Here is a 16,492-nt window from a genome sequence, read left to right as displayed (position 1 = left end):
ATCAAATTTTATGAGAGGAAGAGGCAGGCTTGCCGCAATGTTACCTCCTGTCAGCCTCCCATTCCCTCCTCTTCCCCGCCCCATTCACTCCCCTTAAAGTGGATCTGAGATGAAAAACTAACTATAACAAGTAACTTGTCTATATATCTTTTCTAAAGTTTAGATAGTTTACACAGCAAATCTAGCTGCAAACAGCTTCAATAGAATAGGATTACATCTTCCTGTGGTACAATGACAGCAGCCATGTTGTTTGTAAACATTACAAACAGGCAAGCTTATCTGCATCTTCTGTGAAAAAAAACAAACAATCCCCCCTCCTCCTCCCCTCTGCCTCAAATCTCTGGCTAGTAATACCCCCCCCCCCCTCCCCAGACTGAGCTTCCATGAGCCCTTGCTACTGCCAAGGCTCTCTGAAAAATTGTGGACGAGGCTTGTTTAGTTTATAGAGAATTAGAGTATTAAAACAAAAAAGTATTTGGCTTGAGGAATGCCATATAAACAATAGGAAAGGAACACAATTATGCAATGAGTAAAAGTTCATCTCGGATCCACTTTAAGAGGAGGAAGTGCGAGGTTGGTGGAACATTCCAAGCTTACCTCCTTCTGTCTTAAAATATGACTAAGCAAAAGTCAAATTTTGTAAGGAGCAATTAGGAAAGGCACAGACGATGCACACAGGTACGTGAATCCAGCATGAACTTGTCTCTGTGCTCATCTTAGGTAGCTTTGCCTCTGATCAGGTATCCTTTAATTCATAAGCTTTAATATGATACCCAATAGCTTGGTCATCAGTTACTGTATGTTTCACTTTTTGACATGATAGGAGACTTCTGCAACTTAAGATCCTGAAGAAGTTGAATGGATTTTATAGCAGGATCTGTGGGAAGAGCTACCACTTCTTGACTTGCATTTTTACCATGATCACACTGCAAAGGGCTGGTCAAAGACTGGATTCCCTAAAAAGATTACAGTCTAAAGCAATACAAGTCTGTCATGTAGGAAGGACTAGTAAAGAGGTTCCAGATCTGGCAATGGTTTGACATCCACTAAGAAAGCAGGTTATATACTGCTATTGTTTTATATCATCACAGGCTATGGCAGGCCACTTCCACTTTTACCCTACAGAGCAGAACAAGCATCCCCACCAATACCTAAACAGGGCGTTTGTATAATAGAAGGCTGGCTGAAGTCAAGAAGCAGCCATGACTGACCATTATTGCATCCTGTACAGGACTCTACAAAGGGTTGATTGTCTGGGAGGCAATTTGATTCTGTATACTTGGTTAGACTTTAGGCCCCTTAACCATTTTGCATGATTTTGGCCATGTTTTGGGTAAAAGGGATGCAACACAATCCGCAGGGACAAATAATCATCAGACGTGCATAGTCTGTCTGATTTTTGTGTGTGCCGTTCTCATTTTTCAGTTTTTTTTTTCTTTCTTCCTTTCCCTCATCCTTTCTCTATTTTTCGTTTTTAGTCACAGATCGATATATAATAAAGGCAAGCAGAGTATGATGCAAATTAAGGCCCAAAGCCACAGGAGCACTGCAATAAAGTGCATATCATGGGCTAGGCAATAAAGACAGGAGCTGAAATCCGAGAGGGCTGAAAGAAAAGGAAAAAAGTATTGTGTGTACCTAGCGTAAGGTGTTTTCTGTTCATAGGGCTAGCTATGGCAGAACAGAGAAAAGCTAGCTATGTTTGTGAGTAGGCCTCAGTGAGGAAGGAGCCCAGCACCTCATGCCATCCACTGCCTACGCATCAAGGTATTCTAACAGCTCATGCCACAAGCCATTCCTGGCATTTAATGGTGCTGTATAGCTTTCACAGAACGCTAGCACATTGTAAACTCCCTTCTTCCCAATCAGATCAGTTCACACTATGAGCCTGGCGCTGGCTGCCATTTCTAAAATCCCGCCGCAGGCAATGTGGTGGCTCTGACAAGTGATTCTGAATGGAAAATGCTGATGTGCGCCAGCGAAATCACTAGCAGGTGCCAGTCAACGCCCGCTGAAAGGACCAATCAGCACAAAGCAACGCCTGTGACTACGCCGTTAAACACTGATGAGATTTTCCAGAATGTCCATGTTTTGCTAATTAATGAAAAAAAATGGAAAATTTGCAAGTTTTCCTCATAAATTTTTAAATAGAATATTTCCTGAACAGTTGTGCCTTCAGCTAGATTCCTGTGCAGCATAGGTAGCGTCAGAAATGCCTGCACTCGTATACTTATTTCAGTGGATTTATGTGGCTTCTCTGAGGTAAAGTCAGCACTAAGAGAAATGGCTACAGCTATATTCCTATCTGCAGAATGAACAAGTATGATTGGGCTAAACAACTCCATAAGCTCATATGCTGATCATATTATAAAGCATTGGTTTACTGTGTGGCTCTCTGCTTCATGTCTACCCAGCCGTTATGCTAGGTACACACCATACAATTTTCTGTTAAGGTAGCCATACACTGGTCGATTTGCCATCAGATCGACCAACAGATAAATCCCTCTCTGATCGAATCTTATCAGAGAGGGATCGTATGGCTGCCTTTACTGCAAACAGATTGTGAATCGATTTCAGCATGAAATCGATTCACCATCTGTGAAGCTGCCGCTGCCGCCCCGCCACCCGCACCAGCTATACATTACCTGCTCCGCCGGCGCGAGTCCCCCGGTCTCCGCTGTCTGCTTCTCCGTGCTGGGCTCCGAGTCTGGCTGGCTTCACTGAACTTCCTGTCCGGGGAACAGTAGATGGCGCTCTCTTGCCAGGACAGGAAGTTCAGTGAAGCCAGCCGGACTCGGAGCCCAGCGCGGAGAAGAAGACAGCGGAGAGAGCCGGGACACGTGCCGGCGGAACAGGTAATGTATTGCAGCTAGCGTCGGTCGTCGGGCATTCGAACGCCGTTATCGACGCACTCACGACCCGCCGGCGATCGAGCAAAATCTTCCGCACGGACGGATCAGTAAGAGTTACACTATAGTGTGACCCAGTACTGACCTGGACAGAACTGTCACTTTAATGCCTGATGTTTAACTCTTCCAGGCAGAGAAATAAAAAATGGAACACAGCCTAGTTATTTGTGTGCTAGGCACTGTACATACACGTTTATCTCATAGCTATCTCATGTCACATGTCATCTTGTGTATCCTTTAAAGAGTAACTGTTGGGCAAATGAAATATCAATTCTTTATTTTTATCTGGTAAACAAGTAATAAGGATGCTAAACAGGCAATCCAAAAGTTAAAATCACTATTACTTTTCTTATTGATAAATGATCATTCCCCAGTTTACCTTATTTGGTACACACAAAATTTGGTACACAAAAAAGAAGTTGCAGGGCATGCTGGGTTGTCCTTTTTTGCTTCTGTACTTTATCTCAGACTTAACTAATACACCCTGATTGGCTGAAGCCTCTTTCCCTCCTGTTTTCCCCTCCCACACTTCTGTTCCTCTCTGATTGGCCAATATTTCATGCTGAGAGTGCACTTTCTATAGTCAAGGGCCGGCAAATAAGGCAGAGAAGACTAAGGGAGGAAATGACATCAGAATTGGCTTCAAAATACTACAGCCACACTTAAAATGGGAAATGCTAAGAAGGATTTTCTCTTTTTTTACTGTAGAAAAATCACTAAAATCAAAACGTGGACAGTGCAATACATATGTTATGCAAGTAAAGCAAGTATTTATCTACTTATATATGTGGTTGTTTTTTTTTCTAAGTATGGCTGACAGCTCCTCTTTAATCATCAAAAGTTGGTGATAGGCTTCTACCTGCAGTTTATAAAAAGCAACCTTTGTTACAAATTTGACATTTCTGTAGCTATTCCATGACTAATGCTGGACCAAGCCCCATGTGTTTCAACAGTACAATGGATAGATACATTATAAATCTCTCTCATACATACTATACATAACAATGAGTGTTGAAGAAAGCATACAAACAAGCAGTAAATGAGAGATCTGTAACATCAGTCAGTAATGCTGATAGAGCTCTCTGTCAGTGAAGGGACCAGTAATATTTGCCATTCACAGCTCTGTACAGCTTTATAAACACAACAGCCAGGAACGGGTTAGTCGTCGCGAGCCAGAAGCACACAGCAGGTGTATATGAAAAAAAGGACTAATGACGGTCACATGGGAGAACCAAAAAACAGTCCAATCCCTCCCCGTCCAGTCAGAGGCCCCCAGAACACACGTCACTGCTGCTCTTGGCTGACCTCAGGTCCACCTCTCGGCTTTGATCTCCACCGGAAGCTAAGCTGGGACCCCAGGCTGCGACCCTGCACTGGAGGCTTTACTGCAGGTCTCAGAGACCTACAGAGAGGAATAGGAGTGCAGTGACCATCATTCATACATCCTCTCCGGCTGCACAAACATTTAAAGCCACAGCCAGCCTTGCTGGGACCTCTCACACTGGCACCGGGGCACTGGCGTGTTTTCATTGGTGGCGGCTGCAGGAGAGCAGATCTGTTTATAGGCTGGATTGTTTTTGCTGCAGAACATACAGAAGGTCAGAGATGCGGATGATGTAATGCGCTCTGCTGTGATCTGGAACATAAATAAGCCGCGCGGTTCCGGTCATTAATGCATACGGCATAGAGGAAGAGATGCTGTAAATGGGAGAGGAGTTTTACACTTTCAGGAATTACTACAAATGAACATATAGCACAGGCATGGGCAAACTTGGCCCTCCAGCTATTAAGGAACTACAAGTCCTACAATGCATTTGCCTTTATGAGTCATGACTGTGGCTGTAAGACTCCTGCAATGCATTGTGGGACTTGTCGTTCCTGAACAGCTGGAGGGCCAAGTTTGCCCATGGCTGATATAGAAGGTAGTCAGCCATTTCAATTGCCAAACTTTATATAAAAACACCACTAATTAACACTTGTCCCTAAAGCTACCTCTAAGGCTACTTACACACTAAGACGTTGCGTTTTAGGGGACGTTATGGTCACATAATGCGCCCCTAACGCAACGCATGGTGGTGCGGGAGAGGAAGTTAGAGTGAGCCGCGTTAGGCGGCTCTATCCACATAAGGTCTCCCAGAGTGGTGCTGATTGGCCGGCGGGACCACGTGATGCGGAGCGAGACACTCCGCATCACGTGGTCCCGCCGGCCAATCAGCGGCCGCCAGTGCAGTGCATATTAAGTAGCCATGTGCTCGACTACTGTAGCGGCATCTCCCCGCCTCCTCTCCGCCCCTCACTGAGCATGTGCAAACAGTCTAACGTAGAACGCACAGCATGCTGCACTTTCACTACAACATGCAGCGTTACATGTAACGCAACGTGGGCACTGTGAACAGCCCACTTGTGTTACATTGCTGTGCGTTGGGGGAGCGTTACAGGCTGCACTAACGTGCACTTGTAACGTCCCACTGTGAAAGCAGCCTTAAAGTACACCTGAAGTGAGAGGTATATGGAGGCCGTCATATTTATTTCCTTTAGCAGCCACTTTAGAGGCTTGGACGTGCTCAAGGCCAAATTTATTATAGCAATTTTATTTTCTTACTTGTTCCATTTGCTTGCTGCTAAACAGTACTGCTGTAATGTGTATTTATGGCCTCTTGTCACTAGGGGGCAGTGTGAGACCATAACACAGGACTTTTACTTTCAGTTTCCTGTACTTTCTGTTAGCAGGGAGAGATCAAAGCATTCCAAGATATTTACAGCACAAGGAGTTCTGCCAATTGAGGTCAAATGCAGTTCACTTATCTTAAATGAGATAACTCTATTGAAGCTGCTAATGGGTTAAAAAATGCCAGCTACCTGGCATCATGCTGACCTTTCATGCATCAATAGTGTCTGAATCACACACCTGAAACAAGCATGCAGCCAATCTCGTCAGAGCACCTGATCAGCATGCTTGTTCCGGGTCTATGGCTAAAAGTATTCGAAGGAGAGGATCAGCAGGACAGCCAGGAACTCTGCATTGTTTAAAAGGAAATAAATATGGCGGCACCCATATATCCCTCTCACTTCAGGTGTCTTTTAAAAGAAGGAACCATTCCTTTATCAGGTACACAATTCACAGAGATTTATCAGTTCTGCCACAAAGAGTGAAAAATAAGGACAAGGAGACGGATTAACTACAACCCTTGCAGCGTGATTTGTGAAGAAACAGCATTACATCAAAACAGTGAGATCTGCCAGGAGTTACAAAAACACATCATAAACCCTTTGAGAATATAATTAATCCCTGAAGAACCACAGACCTCACACTGTCCATCCTTTATTCTGTATCTGCACCGGACATATATACTGTATAGAGACCCTTTGGGTCAGATCTGAGACCTGCTCAGTGAATTGAGGTCTGGTCTATAAGCAGAATTTCATACAGGTACTCTCCTCATAATTAATCACTGTCCCTCTCTGTTCATGAGTGCCTCACATGGTTTACCCAATTACAACTATCTGCAAGTACAAAGAAACAAATCCCAACTCCTCTCCACAAACAGCCACAGTTCCTCCCAGCTCTGAGAAAGAGCTCCACGTTCTAACAGCAGTCTACAGAAAGAGATAAAAAATGTGTTTCCATATTGGTCTCTCTGCTGCTAGTGTTTATTTATTCAATTGGCTGCAAATTCAGTCACATGATGTACAACATGTGACCTGCTTGACCAATGAGAAAGCGGGATAACTTTTTGTTTCCTCCCAGTGAAAGCAAAAGCCCTGATCAGAGCCATACCTGCACCAGTGGAAACAATGTGTGCTCACTGCTGGGGAGAAGTTGTTCTGTGAGAAGAAATAATGGGGCACTGGCATTTTTAAATAAAAGAATGGGGTGCTGTTACATTTGAATGGTTTTTTTTTCACCATTTATACATTTCCCTTAAATGAAAAAATTGAAATAATATTTGAAAAAGAGACTTACTGATATAATGCATCTGTCACAGAAATGTATGGTATTTATGGTTAAAGCAAGGCTTGCAAGATCCCAGCAACAAGGCAGTGAGAATCTTTAAAAATCACAACTGGCGCCTAACGTTTGGGCTGTTCCCAAATTGAATGGGGTGTCACATGACGTAGAGAGTACTGCCGCCTTGTCTTTCAAATCTGGGACAGGACACTACCTACAAGGAGCTTCTATGATCTCCAGGACACCACTTGTATGGAGTCTGCGTGATCTCCGTGATTATGTGAATTTTCTTTCCCATCCCAAAAACATACCGATAGGTTCATTGGTCACACCCTCCTAAAAAGACCTGAGACTATGGTAGTATTAGATTGGGAGCTGCACTCAGGGACATTAGTGACATGACTATGTGCTCTGAAATGCGCTGCGGAAGACATTAGTGCTGCAAAGTTACAGAAAAATAATAATGAAGGTTGCTCCTAAAAATGTCCTCCTGTTTCCTAAAAACATTGTTCCTTCAACTGGACATGACAGCTTAAAGTGAAATTCTGCTAAGGCGTGATGTGAGCTGAATGAGGACTGCTTGCTGAGGCCATCTGACAATTTTCGTGCATTCAGGCCAGGTTTGTTGGATCTTCTATGTTCCCTAACGTTCTCCAGCTCAGGAGAAGCTTAGCAAATCAGATCTAATTTGTCAGACTATATGCAGAAACATTTTCCACACCTGGTTTTGGTTAAGTGTTAATAAAGCCATTGACAGTGTTTTTTACGTACTGCTGAAGAGGTCAAACGGCTCTCTCTAATCAGCATGTACCAGATGCCCCGGTACCTGCTGCAGGCCATTGCTGTGACCCCAGATCATGTCTAATTACAGCAATTGTATTACCTAGGTTTGTCATTAACAAAAACTTTAACCAATGACACCATTACATTTCCAGGTCTTGTTGTCCGCATGTCTGGTATCTCTGGTCACAGTGTTGCCATGTTCCTAATTCTGATATAAACTCACACTACGTATGCCTGAACCTGTGCCATATACAATCCTGTGACTGATCACTCCTATTTACCACTTCCTGTCAAGAAAACAGCAATGCATGATATGACCGGCTACATAGCAGAGAAAGGAAAGTTTCACAAGGACCGTTCAGCCGACCAGTTTCCTATGGCAGAGTTTCCCTGCCCGATTTGCCTGCGGGGAAACTCTGCGGATTCGGAGCGGTTTCCGCTCCAGTGGAAACAGGCCCTAAAACGAACTGAACACCATTTGGTTGCTGCGGATATAACAAGAGGGGAAATCTCTCTGGTGGTTGGAGTTGGCGATTTACAAGGCACACTAGAAAGGTTCACAGGTGGTTATTTCACTGCTATATCAACTGTCAATAGGAACTTCGCCCAATACAGCTTGCTAAAACTCTTGCAATGCATTTAGTGGATCTGGGCCCATACGCAATTCACTTTTTCTCCTGAGTGTTCTCCTAGGTGATATTTTTACACCAATCAATAAAATACCTTTTAAACCACCAGCAGGCAAGAAATGACTAAAAATAATTTTGATAACATTTTATCGCCTGCTTATTGGTAATTTTTCAATTGCAAAGTTATTTTAAAGAGAAGATGAAAAAAAAAAAAAGGTGGCGAAAACTCAGAAGCAAAGGTTAATTGACTAAGGGCCCTAGTAGGAAAGGTTTTGTTTCTTATGGAACATTACAGCGGTATAAAACCCAGACATAATATTCAATAAAAGCATGTTTTCTTACTTTTTATATGCCATACGGTTAGCATATTTGCTTTTGTGCATAAGTATTATTATTCATTTAGAAATTATACATTCCTAAAGTACACTAATTTTACTCAGAGCTGACTTTGCATTTTATTTATAACTGCTTTATTCATCCTCTAACTTAATCAGAAAGCATTTATGCTTGTCTGACTTTGTTCAGGGGAGCCAGCAGTGTGAGAGAAGGCTTTGTTTACATTTCTCACTTGATACAATTAAACACAAGATAACATTATGTAAAGTTCGGAAGCAGCCAGCTCTGCAGACAGGGAAGCTTCTAAAGCCTGTGTTAACCCTTTGAATGCAGTTCTAGTAAAAAAAAAAATGCTGGTTGTATATAATATGCTGTAAATAATCTATTAGAGTTAAGTAGAAATGATGGGCTTCATTCCGCTTTAAGTTACACTGTCTATAGGACCTCCAAAGCAGTATGAAGTAAATTACTGTGCACCTCTAACAAAGTTAGCACCAGAAAAGCACGATGCAGATCATGTTTCCACATTGGGTTTTACTGACAAATTTTGCAAAAGTAGTTTGACAAGATTCAAAATGTACCATCCACCTCTATAAAGCCCAATGTGGCCATTTTTCCATCACTGGATTTTGTTGTTGTTGTTTTGTGGGGCTTCTAGAAGACCACAAAGTCACCCTTTGTCAAAACATATTTCATTTCAAATACTGTTACTGTTTAAAAATAAAATCTCTGGTGAAAATAATAATATACATTTTGGAGGCCCGTTCTGCACGGACGATTATCCTAGGTAGTAAGGCACATGTGTGACAATTTCACATATCTACTCATAAATATAGATAACAAAAGATGGATAGAAAGGGCAACAGCTGCATGTCTGTGGAGCGACCCAGGCTGATGTCATGTAAAAGACAAAGGTTAGATCAGATATTCTTAGCTGATCATCTCGAAAATGAGGGGTGGATTTTGACTGCATCAGCCTGCCTCTGACCCCTCTCACCCCCCATCTTCCAACTCTGCTTTCCGGCATGAGATACTGGTCAGTTGTAACAAAACTTCCAGGCACGGGAACACTTTGGTGCTTGCAGTGCTTATTAAAGACCACGCTAATTCTGAAACGGATAGGACTTGAAGACATTATTGTACAGAACTGAAACTGGAAAATAAATGCTTCATCCCATTTTCTATTTATTTAAAACTCCTATACTGTCCTTGATTTGTAATTATCTATATGATCTGTCCTTGTGTAATATTGTTTGTGTCAATTAAAGTGTACCTGAGATGAATCCAAAGTAAAAATGACATACATACCTGGGGCTTCCTCCAACCCCCTTCGGCCTGATCGTTCCCACACTGTCCTCCTCCACTTTCTGGATCCACTCGGGAACTTTGGACAATCAGGGCCACTCCCGTCTCAAGGCCTGTGCAGTAGTCAATAAGCTCCAACTCCCGAGGTTACCAGGAGCCATAGCGGAGAGACGAGGCAACGGAGGAAGATTGTGTGGGACAAATCAGGCCAAAGGGGGCTGGAGGAAGCCTCAGGTATGAATACATTTTCCTTTTCCTTAATCTCATATTTTCTTTACGCAATTGCCAAGTCAAATTCCTTGTAAGAACCAACTTATACAGCCAAATACAAAGGATTCTGACAGGGCTGCAAAGCAAGGCATCTTTCAGGAGCAGCACTCATTAGCTAAGAGACAGGATGTTTGAAAGGATACGCTTTAAGCCTTACAAAAACGTACGCCCTGCTTTAGCCAAAGAACATGCACTTCTGAATGACAGCTCTGCTTACCATCCTGTCTCACAGTTATTAGCGAACCACAATATTCCAATAAATCTGCTGGCCGGCATAATGAGAGGCTTTCCCGATAGCGAGAGTCATACCTTACCATACAGCTCACTTAGAATATGAAGTCTTGCTCAAGTCTGCCAGCTCACTGCAAAGCCCTGCACCACTGACTACTTCCTTCCTATTTACTGTAAGCCATGCACTGCAGTTCACCCATGGGAGCAGATTTTCTCTCATCACCAGAATGTACAGGTGGAGCAGTTTCACCACAGAATCCACAACATCAGAGCTAAAGCCTGGGCATCTTGGTGAAGCCAGAGGAAACGTGGCTGTATTTCATGGTGAAGAAGAATGCGGAAGTGAGAGTCACGTCAAACAACCAATTATATGCAGAGAAGCTCCTACATATAGTCTGTTCTCTGACTGGAAGTTTGAAGTGAATTCAGCCTTATGTCACGGCCCTTTTCAGCATTTCTCAATTCGTAAACTGCCTCCTAAATAATTACATGCCAGAAAAAAGTCCCTTCTGCAGACAGTTTATAATACAGAGTGAAAATTCACTCAATCTTGAGCTGTAAACAGAAACAGTAAAACGAATCCAGGCAGCCATAGTTTAGCATGGTGTGAACCTAACCAAGTACATGGCCTACCCACCTCCTACCACACAGTAACTCTCTAAGGAATATTTAACAGCCCCCCCCCCCCCCCTAGTGTTTCCACCCCTCCGTTTAGATTGTAAGCCTCTGGCAGGGTCCTCCACTCCCTAGTGTAATCTACAGGATCATGTGCTCCTGTCCTATGACAGCCTGTACTTGTATTACTGGGCCTACCTAACCAGCCCATATTGCATGATCATGTATTTTGTACAATTTGCATGTATAACTTTGTTCTATGTGTATAACCCTATGTATGTCATCCTTGTATCATTGTATATATTTATTGTCCAGCGCTGCGTAATATGTTGGCGCTTTATAAATACAATAAATAATAATAATAATAATAATAATAATAATAATAAAGTACATATTTTAAAAATAAACACATGATGTACCTGTAAATGAGTATTACATACATACATACATACCTCAAGTAGGCAATATTACAGTTTAACAGTGTGCTGTCCCGGAAGCTGTTACGGGGGTCATCGCCATTTTAAAAATGGAAAACAGGAAATTCCATTGATCAGAGTAGACAAATGGGAGAGGAGAAAGATTGAGGAGTAGACTATACAGGAGGTAAGTATGACGTGTGTATGTTTATTTTGACTTTTAACTTTCAGTACAGGTTTGCTTTAAAATTAAAGTTCCCACCCAGCCACAGAAATTACATTACACAGATTTCAGACAGGCCGATATTCAATAGCCTGTTATTACAAATTATTTGTTAAATTAAACCAAGAAGCTGTTACCTGAATGGGTCTGCAGAAATGCCCTGTGGTGCTGCCTGACCCCAAAACTACAGCTCGCATAGCTGGTGAAAGAGCAGGTCAGAAATCTTCACCTGCTAGAGGTGCTTTATTTGCATATGCGCTTGATCAGCAGGAAAACTGTGAGCTGGCAATGCCTGCTCCTTAGCCTCCCATCTTCACTCTCCCTTGGTGCCACAGGACCACAGATTGAAAAGGATATAGCGCGCCCTTGCCCACCAAAGCTGCAATGCATGTCTGTAGATGTAGTTGATGTGGTTACATCTCCCAGCCAAGAAGGAATATGCTGTAAAGTTACTGAGCAGGAGCATGACTTTCCATAAACATGTATACTTGGACCCACCAAGTCTATACGTTTATTTAAGGAGAGGACATTAACAGGTTATTCTATGGCTCTAGCCCATCTAAAGCCTTGGGCACACGTTAGAAGGTTCTCAGTTGGAGTCGCTGCTGCTGAGAATCTAGCATGTGTACAGTGGCTCCCCCGATAAATCACCCAGCGACTCATCCGAATGCAGGCCCTGCACTTTGCTGCTCCATTGGCCCTTCTGCTCCCTCCATAGACACTAAAGCGGTATTGTCACCATAAAAATCAAATTTCAAAAGCAACTGGTCTGATTGTATTAAAGAGAACCCGAGGTGGGTTTGAAGAATATTATCTGCATACAGAGGCTGGATCTGCCTATACAGCCCAGCCTCTGTTGCTATCCCAAATCCCCCTGCACTCTGCAATTCCTCATAAATCACAGCCACGCTGCTGACAAACAGCTTGTCAGAGCTGGCTGTGTTTATCTCTATAGTGTCAGTCTGCTGCTCTCCCCGCCTCCTGCAGAACTCCAGTCCCCGCCTGCATCCCTTCCCTCCCTGCTGATTGGAGGGAAGGGACGGGGGCAGGGACCTGAGCTATGCAGGAGGCGGGGGAGCAGCTGAGACTGACACTACAGATGTAAACACAGCCTCACAGCATGGCTGTGATTTATAAGGGATTGCAAAGTGCAGGGGGACCTTAGTGGGGTTTGGGATAGCAACAGAGGCTGGGCTGTATAGGCAGATCCAGCATTTGTATGCAGATAACATTCTTTAAACACACCTCGGGTTCTCTTTAAGTGATAAAGATGCTAATCCTGCATTCAAAACTTTTTCTGCTGTTATGGTTTGGAGTTATCACGTACTTTATGAGCACTGGCCCTAGTGCCAAACAGTGCCAAAAAGTTTAATACTGGGAGTTCTATTTATCTATAATATATTCCTCCTCTTCCATTTATTTCCCTGCCTTGCTGATCACTTGTGTTTACAAGCAAGGCTGAGGTGACTCAGTGATTGGATGTGTAAATAAAAAAAAATAAAATAAAAAAGACTCTGGGAGGAGGGCAGCTAATGAATACACAATGAGCAAGAGAAGGGAGGGGGGAAAACAAGAGTCAGGGAGAATATGATGTCAGCATTAGCTTGGCAAGATGGCCACTGCCTAGAATAGGATTTTCTGCTTTTCCTTTGTAAAATTCACAGGAATCATTACGTGGATAGCACCATACATCTGTTATGTAAGTAGAAGTCGTATTTATCTACTTATGTGTTTTTTATTTCTAGGTTAGCATGGGTGTCGCTTGTTCTCTAAGGCTAGCATTGTGTCTGTACAGAACTCAGCCTGGAACTGTCACCTGAGTTATCCCTGCAGTAATTGTATGCGTTTGCGCACTAAAGGGACAATAAGAAGAACAGATAAATCTCTTGACAAACATTTCCCACATTCTGCAAGCTTATCCTCCTACCCCAGTAGAGCTTATTCTAGGATGCCAAGGGGGTGCCCAAATTTATAAAACACTTCAAATCCAACCACCCTTCAGCGCTCATTCTTTATCTGTTTCTTGCACTATAAAAGTGCCTCTCTAACATACATTTCAAATCCGGCCCGCTGGCCAGATCTGGCCCTCAGAGCCATCATATTCGGCTCTCAAGTTGTTTCCCCAATTTGTCTTAGGTTTGGCCCACTGTAGATCACCAGGAAGCTATATTGGAGATCAACCCCTAGAACACCAGGGAAGCCATATGGGGGAGAAGGGAAGCACTAGACACCAGGGAACTGTATAGGGAAGGGAGGACCACTAAACACCAAGGAACCATATAGTGGAGGGAGGACCACTAGACACTGGGGAACTGTATAGGGGAGGAAGGACCACTAGACACCAGGGAACTGTATAGGAAAGGGAGGACCACTAGACACCAGGGATCTGTGTAGGGGAGGGAGGACCACTAGACACCAGGGAACTGTATAGGGGAGGGAGGACTACTAGATATCAGGGAATTTTATGAGAGGGGGGGGGGCACTAGACACCAGAGAACTTTAGGGAAGGAGGTGGCCTCTAGACCTTTAAATTGTCCTAAATCACAGGCCCACTTTGTATTTGAGCTTGACCACCCTGCTCTATAATGTCCCAGCCTTCTACAACACTCCCCGATGGCCTCCAAGTCACAGCAAAGCACAGCAGCTTCCATTTACCATGAAGTAATTCCCTCCTTTGGGACATTTTAATTCCCAAATAGACTTTTACTTTAACAGGAGTGTGCTGGGCTGCGTGGCTAAAGACATGGGAACAAATCATTCCCAATCAGGTCCCTAATACTGTTAAAGAAAATACTGCCACAGCCGTCTGGCCCTGCGAAAACCAATTAAGCTGTTTGGTTATGGTGTGACAGTTGCCAGAATTCCGCGGGTAATGTTACCTTGTGTCTCTCCTGCTCAGCGGGTTTGTTAGAGGAATTATTTTCACATGTGCAGTCAAACATTCCCAGCGCTTTCTTACAAACAGAAAAATTTGCTTTACTTTCAAACACCGGCTCCCACCCAGACTTAACCCATTCTGTGCTCAGGGCAAGCCTTGGAATCAGAAACCGCAGCAAATAAGCAGTCAGTACTTTGATGAAGGATACAAAGGGGGTAGAAACAATATTCTGTTAATAGTTAAAGCAAAGGGAAACCAGTAAGAGACAAAATAAAAAAAAAGTCTCTAAGAAGGAGATATAGGATTTACATACAGTACTTAAAGCAAACCTGAAGTGAAAATAAACTTATGAGATAATGAATTGTATGTATAGTACAGCTTAGAAAGAACATTAGTAGCAAAGAAAAAAAAAAAAAAAAAAAAAGTCTCATAATGTTTTCCAGTACAGGAATAATACTTGAGTTGAGTTTTCTTTGCTACTAATGTTCTATTCATTATCCATACTACACATACAATTCATCATAAGGGTTTTTTTTCCACTTCAGACTGCAGAGATGAACTGACACTACAGCCATAGATCCCTGCCTATACAATTCTATGTGCCTTTATAGGCACAGACAGAGACCGCATGTGCATGCAGACCACTAACCAGACCTCATGTATCGATCACAGATATGGGACTGAAGTCACACAAAGCTAGTTTAAAGGATACCTGAAGTGACATGTGACATGATGAGATAGACATGCATGTACAGTGACTAGCACACAAATAACTATGCTGTGTTCCTTTTTTCTTTCTCTGCCTGAAAGAGTTAAATATCAGGTATGTAAGTGGCTGACTCAGTCCTGACTCAGACAGGAAGTGACTACAGTGTAACCCTCACTGATAGGAAATTCCAACTATATACATAAAGAGGTAAAATGGGTAATTTCTTATCAGTGAGGGTTACACTGTAGTCACTTCCTGCCTGAGTCAGGACTGAGTCAGCCACACCTGATATTTAACTCTTTCAGGCAGAGAAAGAAAAAAGAACACAGCAGTTATTTGTGTGCTAGGCACTGTACATACACATGTCTATCTCATCATGTCACATGTCACTTCGGGTATAGAAAGCATTTCAGTAAGCAGCATTGGCAATAATCGGGGGATTGGCCAGAGCAGCCAGGAGCAGACGCAGCCACATTGCTGTGGAAAAGAAGGCTCTTGTAGACAATGCTTGGCAAAGAGGGTTCCATGATGTTTAGGGGAGGATTGGCAAGATCAGCAAGACTTTATAATTCCACTATTAAGGAGATAATCAGCGGTTATTAAAGGGAACCTGAACTGAACTTTCTGTACAGAATGCAAGGTCCTGAAATGTCACTTCCTGTGAAATGCAAGTCTACAGCAGGATATGCCGGAATAGTGATTGACACAAGCTCTCATCCATTTCATCTCTTGTGCATAAAGCTGAATGTGGATGAGGTGTGTGCAGGGAGAGGAGTTGCAGCCAAAGAAATAAAGGAGCAAACTATTTCCATGCTACACCCGTTATCACCTCCAGTCACATTCATTACCGAAAGGCTGAGAACTGTAGTGTGCTCTCAGGTACTGAGCTCAAAGCTGCATGTCATCAGCCTTTAGCCCATTCTAAAAGGTGCCTATACACTTACACGATTTCCCGCCAATAGACAGCAGATTTGATCGCTGTAATCGAATCTGCTGTGAAATTGATGCACAAACACAGACCGATCTACCGATTTCCGTCCGAAAACCGATCGATCCCGTCGATCTGTCCGCGCTGAAAATTTTGCTCAATCGCCGGCGGGTCGGGAGTGCATCAATAGCGGCGTTCGAATGTCCGACGACCGACGCTAGCGGCAATACATTACCTGTTCCGCCAGCGCGTGTCCCTGCTGTCCCTTCTCCATGCTGGGCTCCAGCTGGCTTCACTTACTTCCTGTCGGG

General features: G+C 43.3%; 1 protein-coding gene across 13 annotated transcripts in view; it reads right to left on the bottom strand.

Moving 5' to 3' along the window:
• Positions 1–16,492, bottom strand: part of TFDP2 (transcription factor Dp-2) — a 122,937-nt gene that overhangs the window by 57,909 nt on the left and 48,536 nt on the right. Inside the window, exon 1 of one of the 13 annotated variants that reach the window (XM_068280466.1) lies at positions 4,215–4,357. The exons of the other annotated variants lie outside the window; for them this stretch is intronic. Within the exon in view, the coding sequence (XP_068136567.1) occupies positions 4,215–4,349 (135 nt within the window). The 5' untranslated portion in view covers positions 4,350–4,357. Of the gene's footprint in view, positions 1–4,214; positions 4,358–16,492 lie in introns of those variants that run through there. 13 annotated transcript variants of the gene reach the window in all.

Source organism: Hyperolius riggenbachi, chromosome 4, assembly GCF_040937935.1.
Source record: "Hyperolius riggenbachi isolate aHypRig1 chromosome 4, aHypRig1.pri, whole genome shotgun sequence".
Taxonomy (NCBI): Eukaryota; Metazoa; Chordata; class Amphibia; order Anura; family Hyperoliidae; genus Hyperolius; species Hyperolius riggenbachi.
The sequence above is the reverse complement of the archived record's forward strand: the minus strand, read 5'-3'. Positions and strand labels throughout refer to the sequence as shown.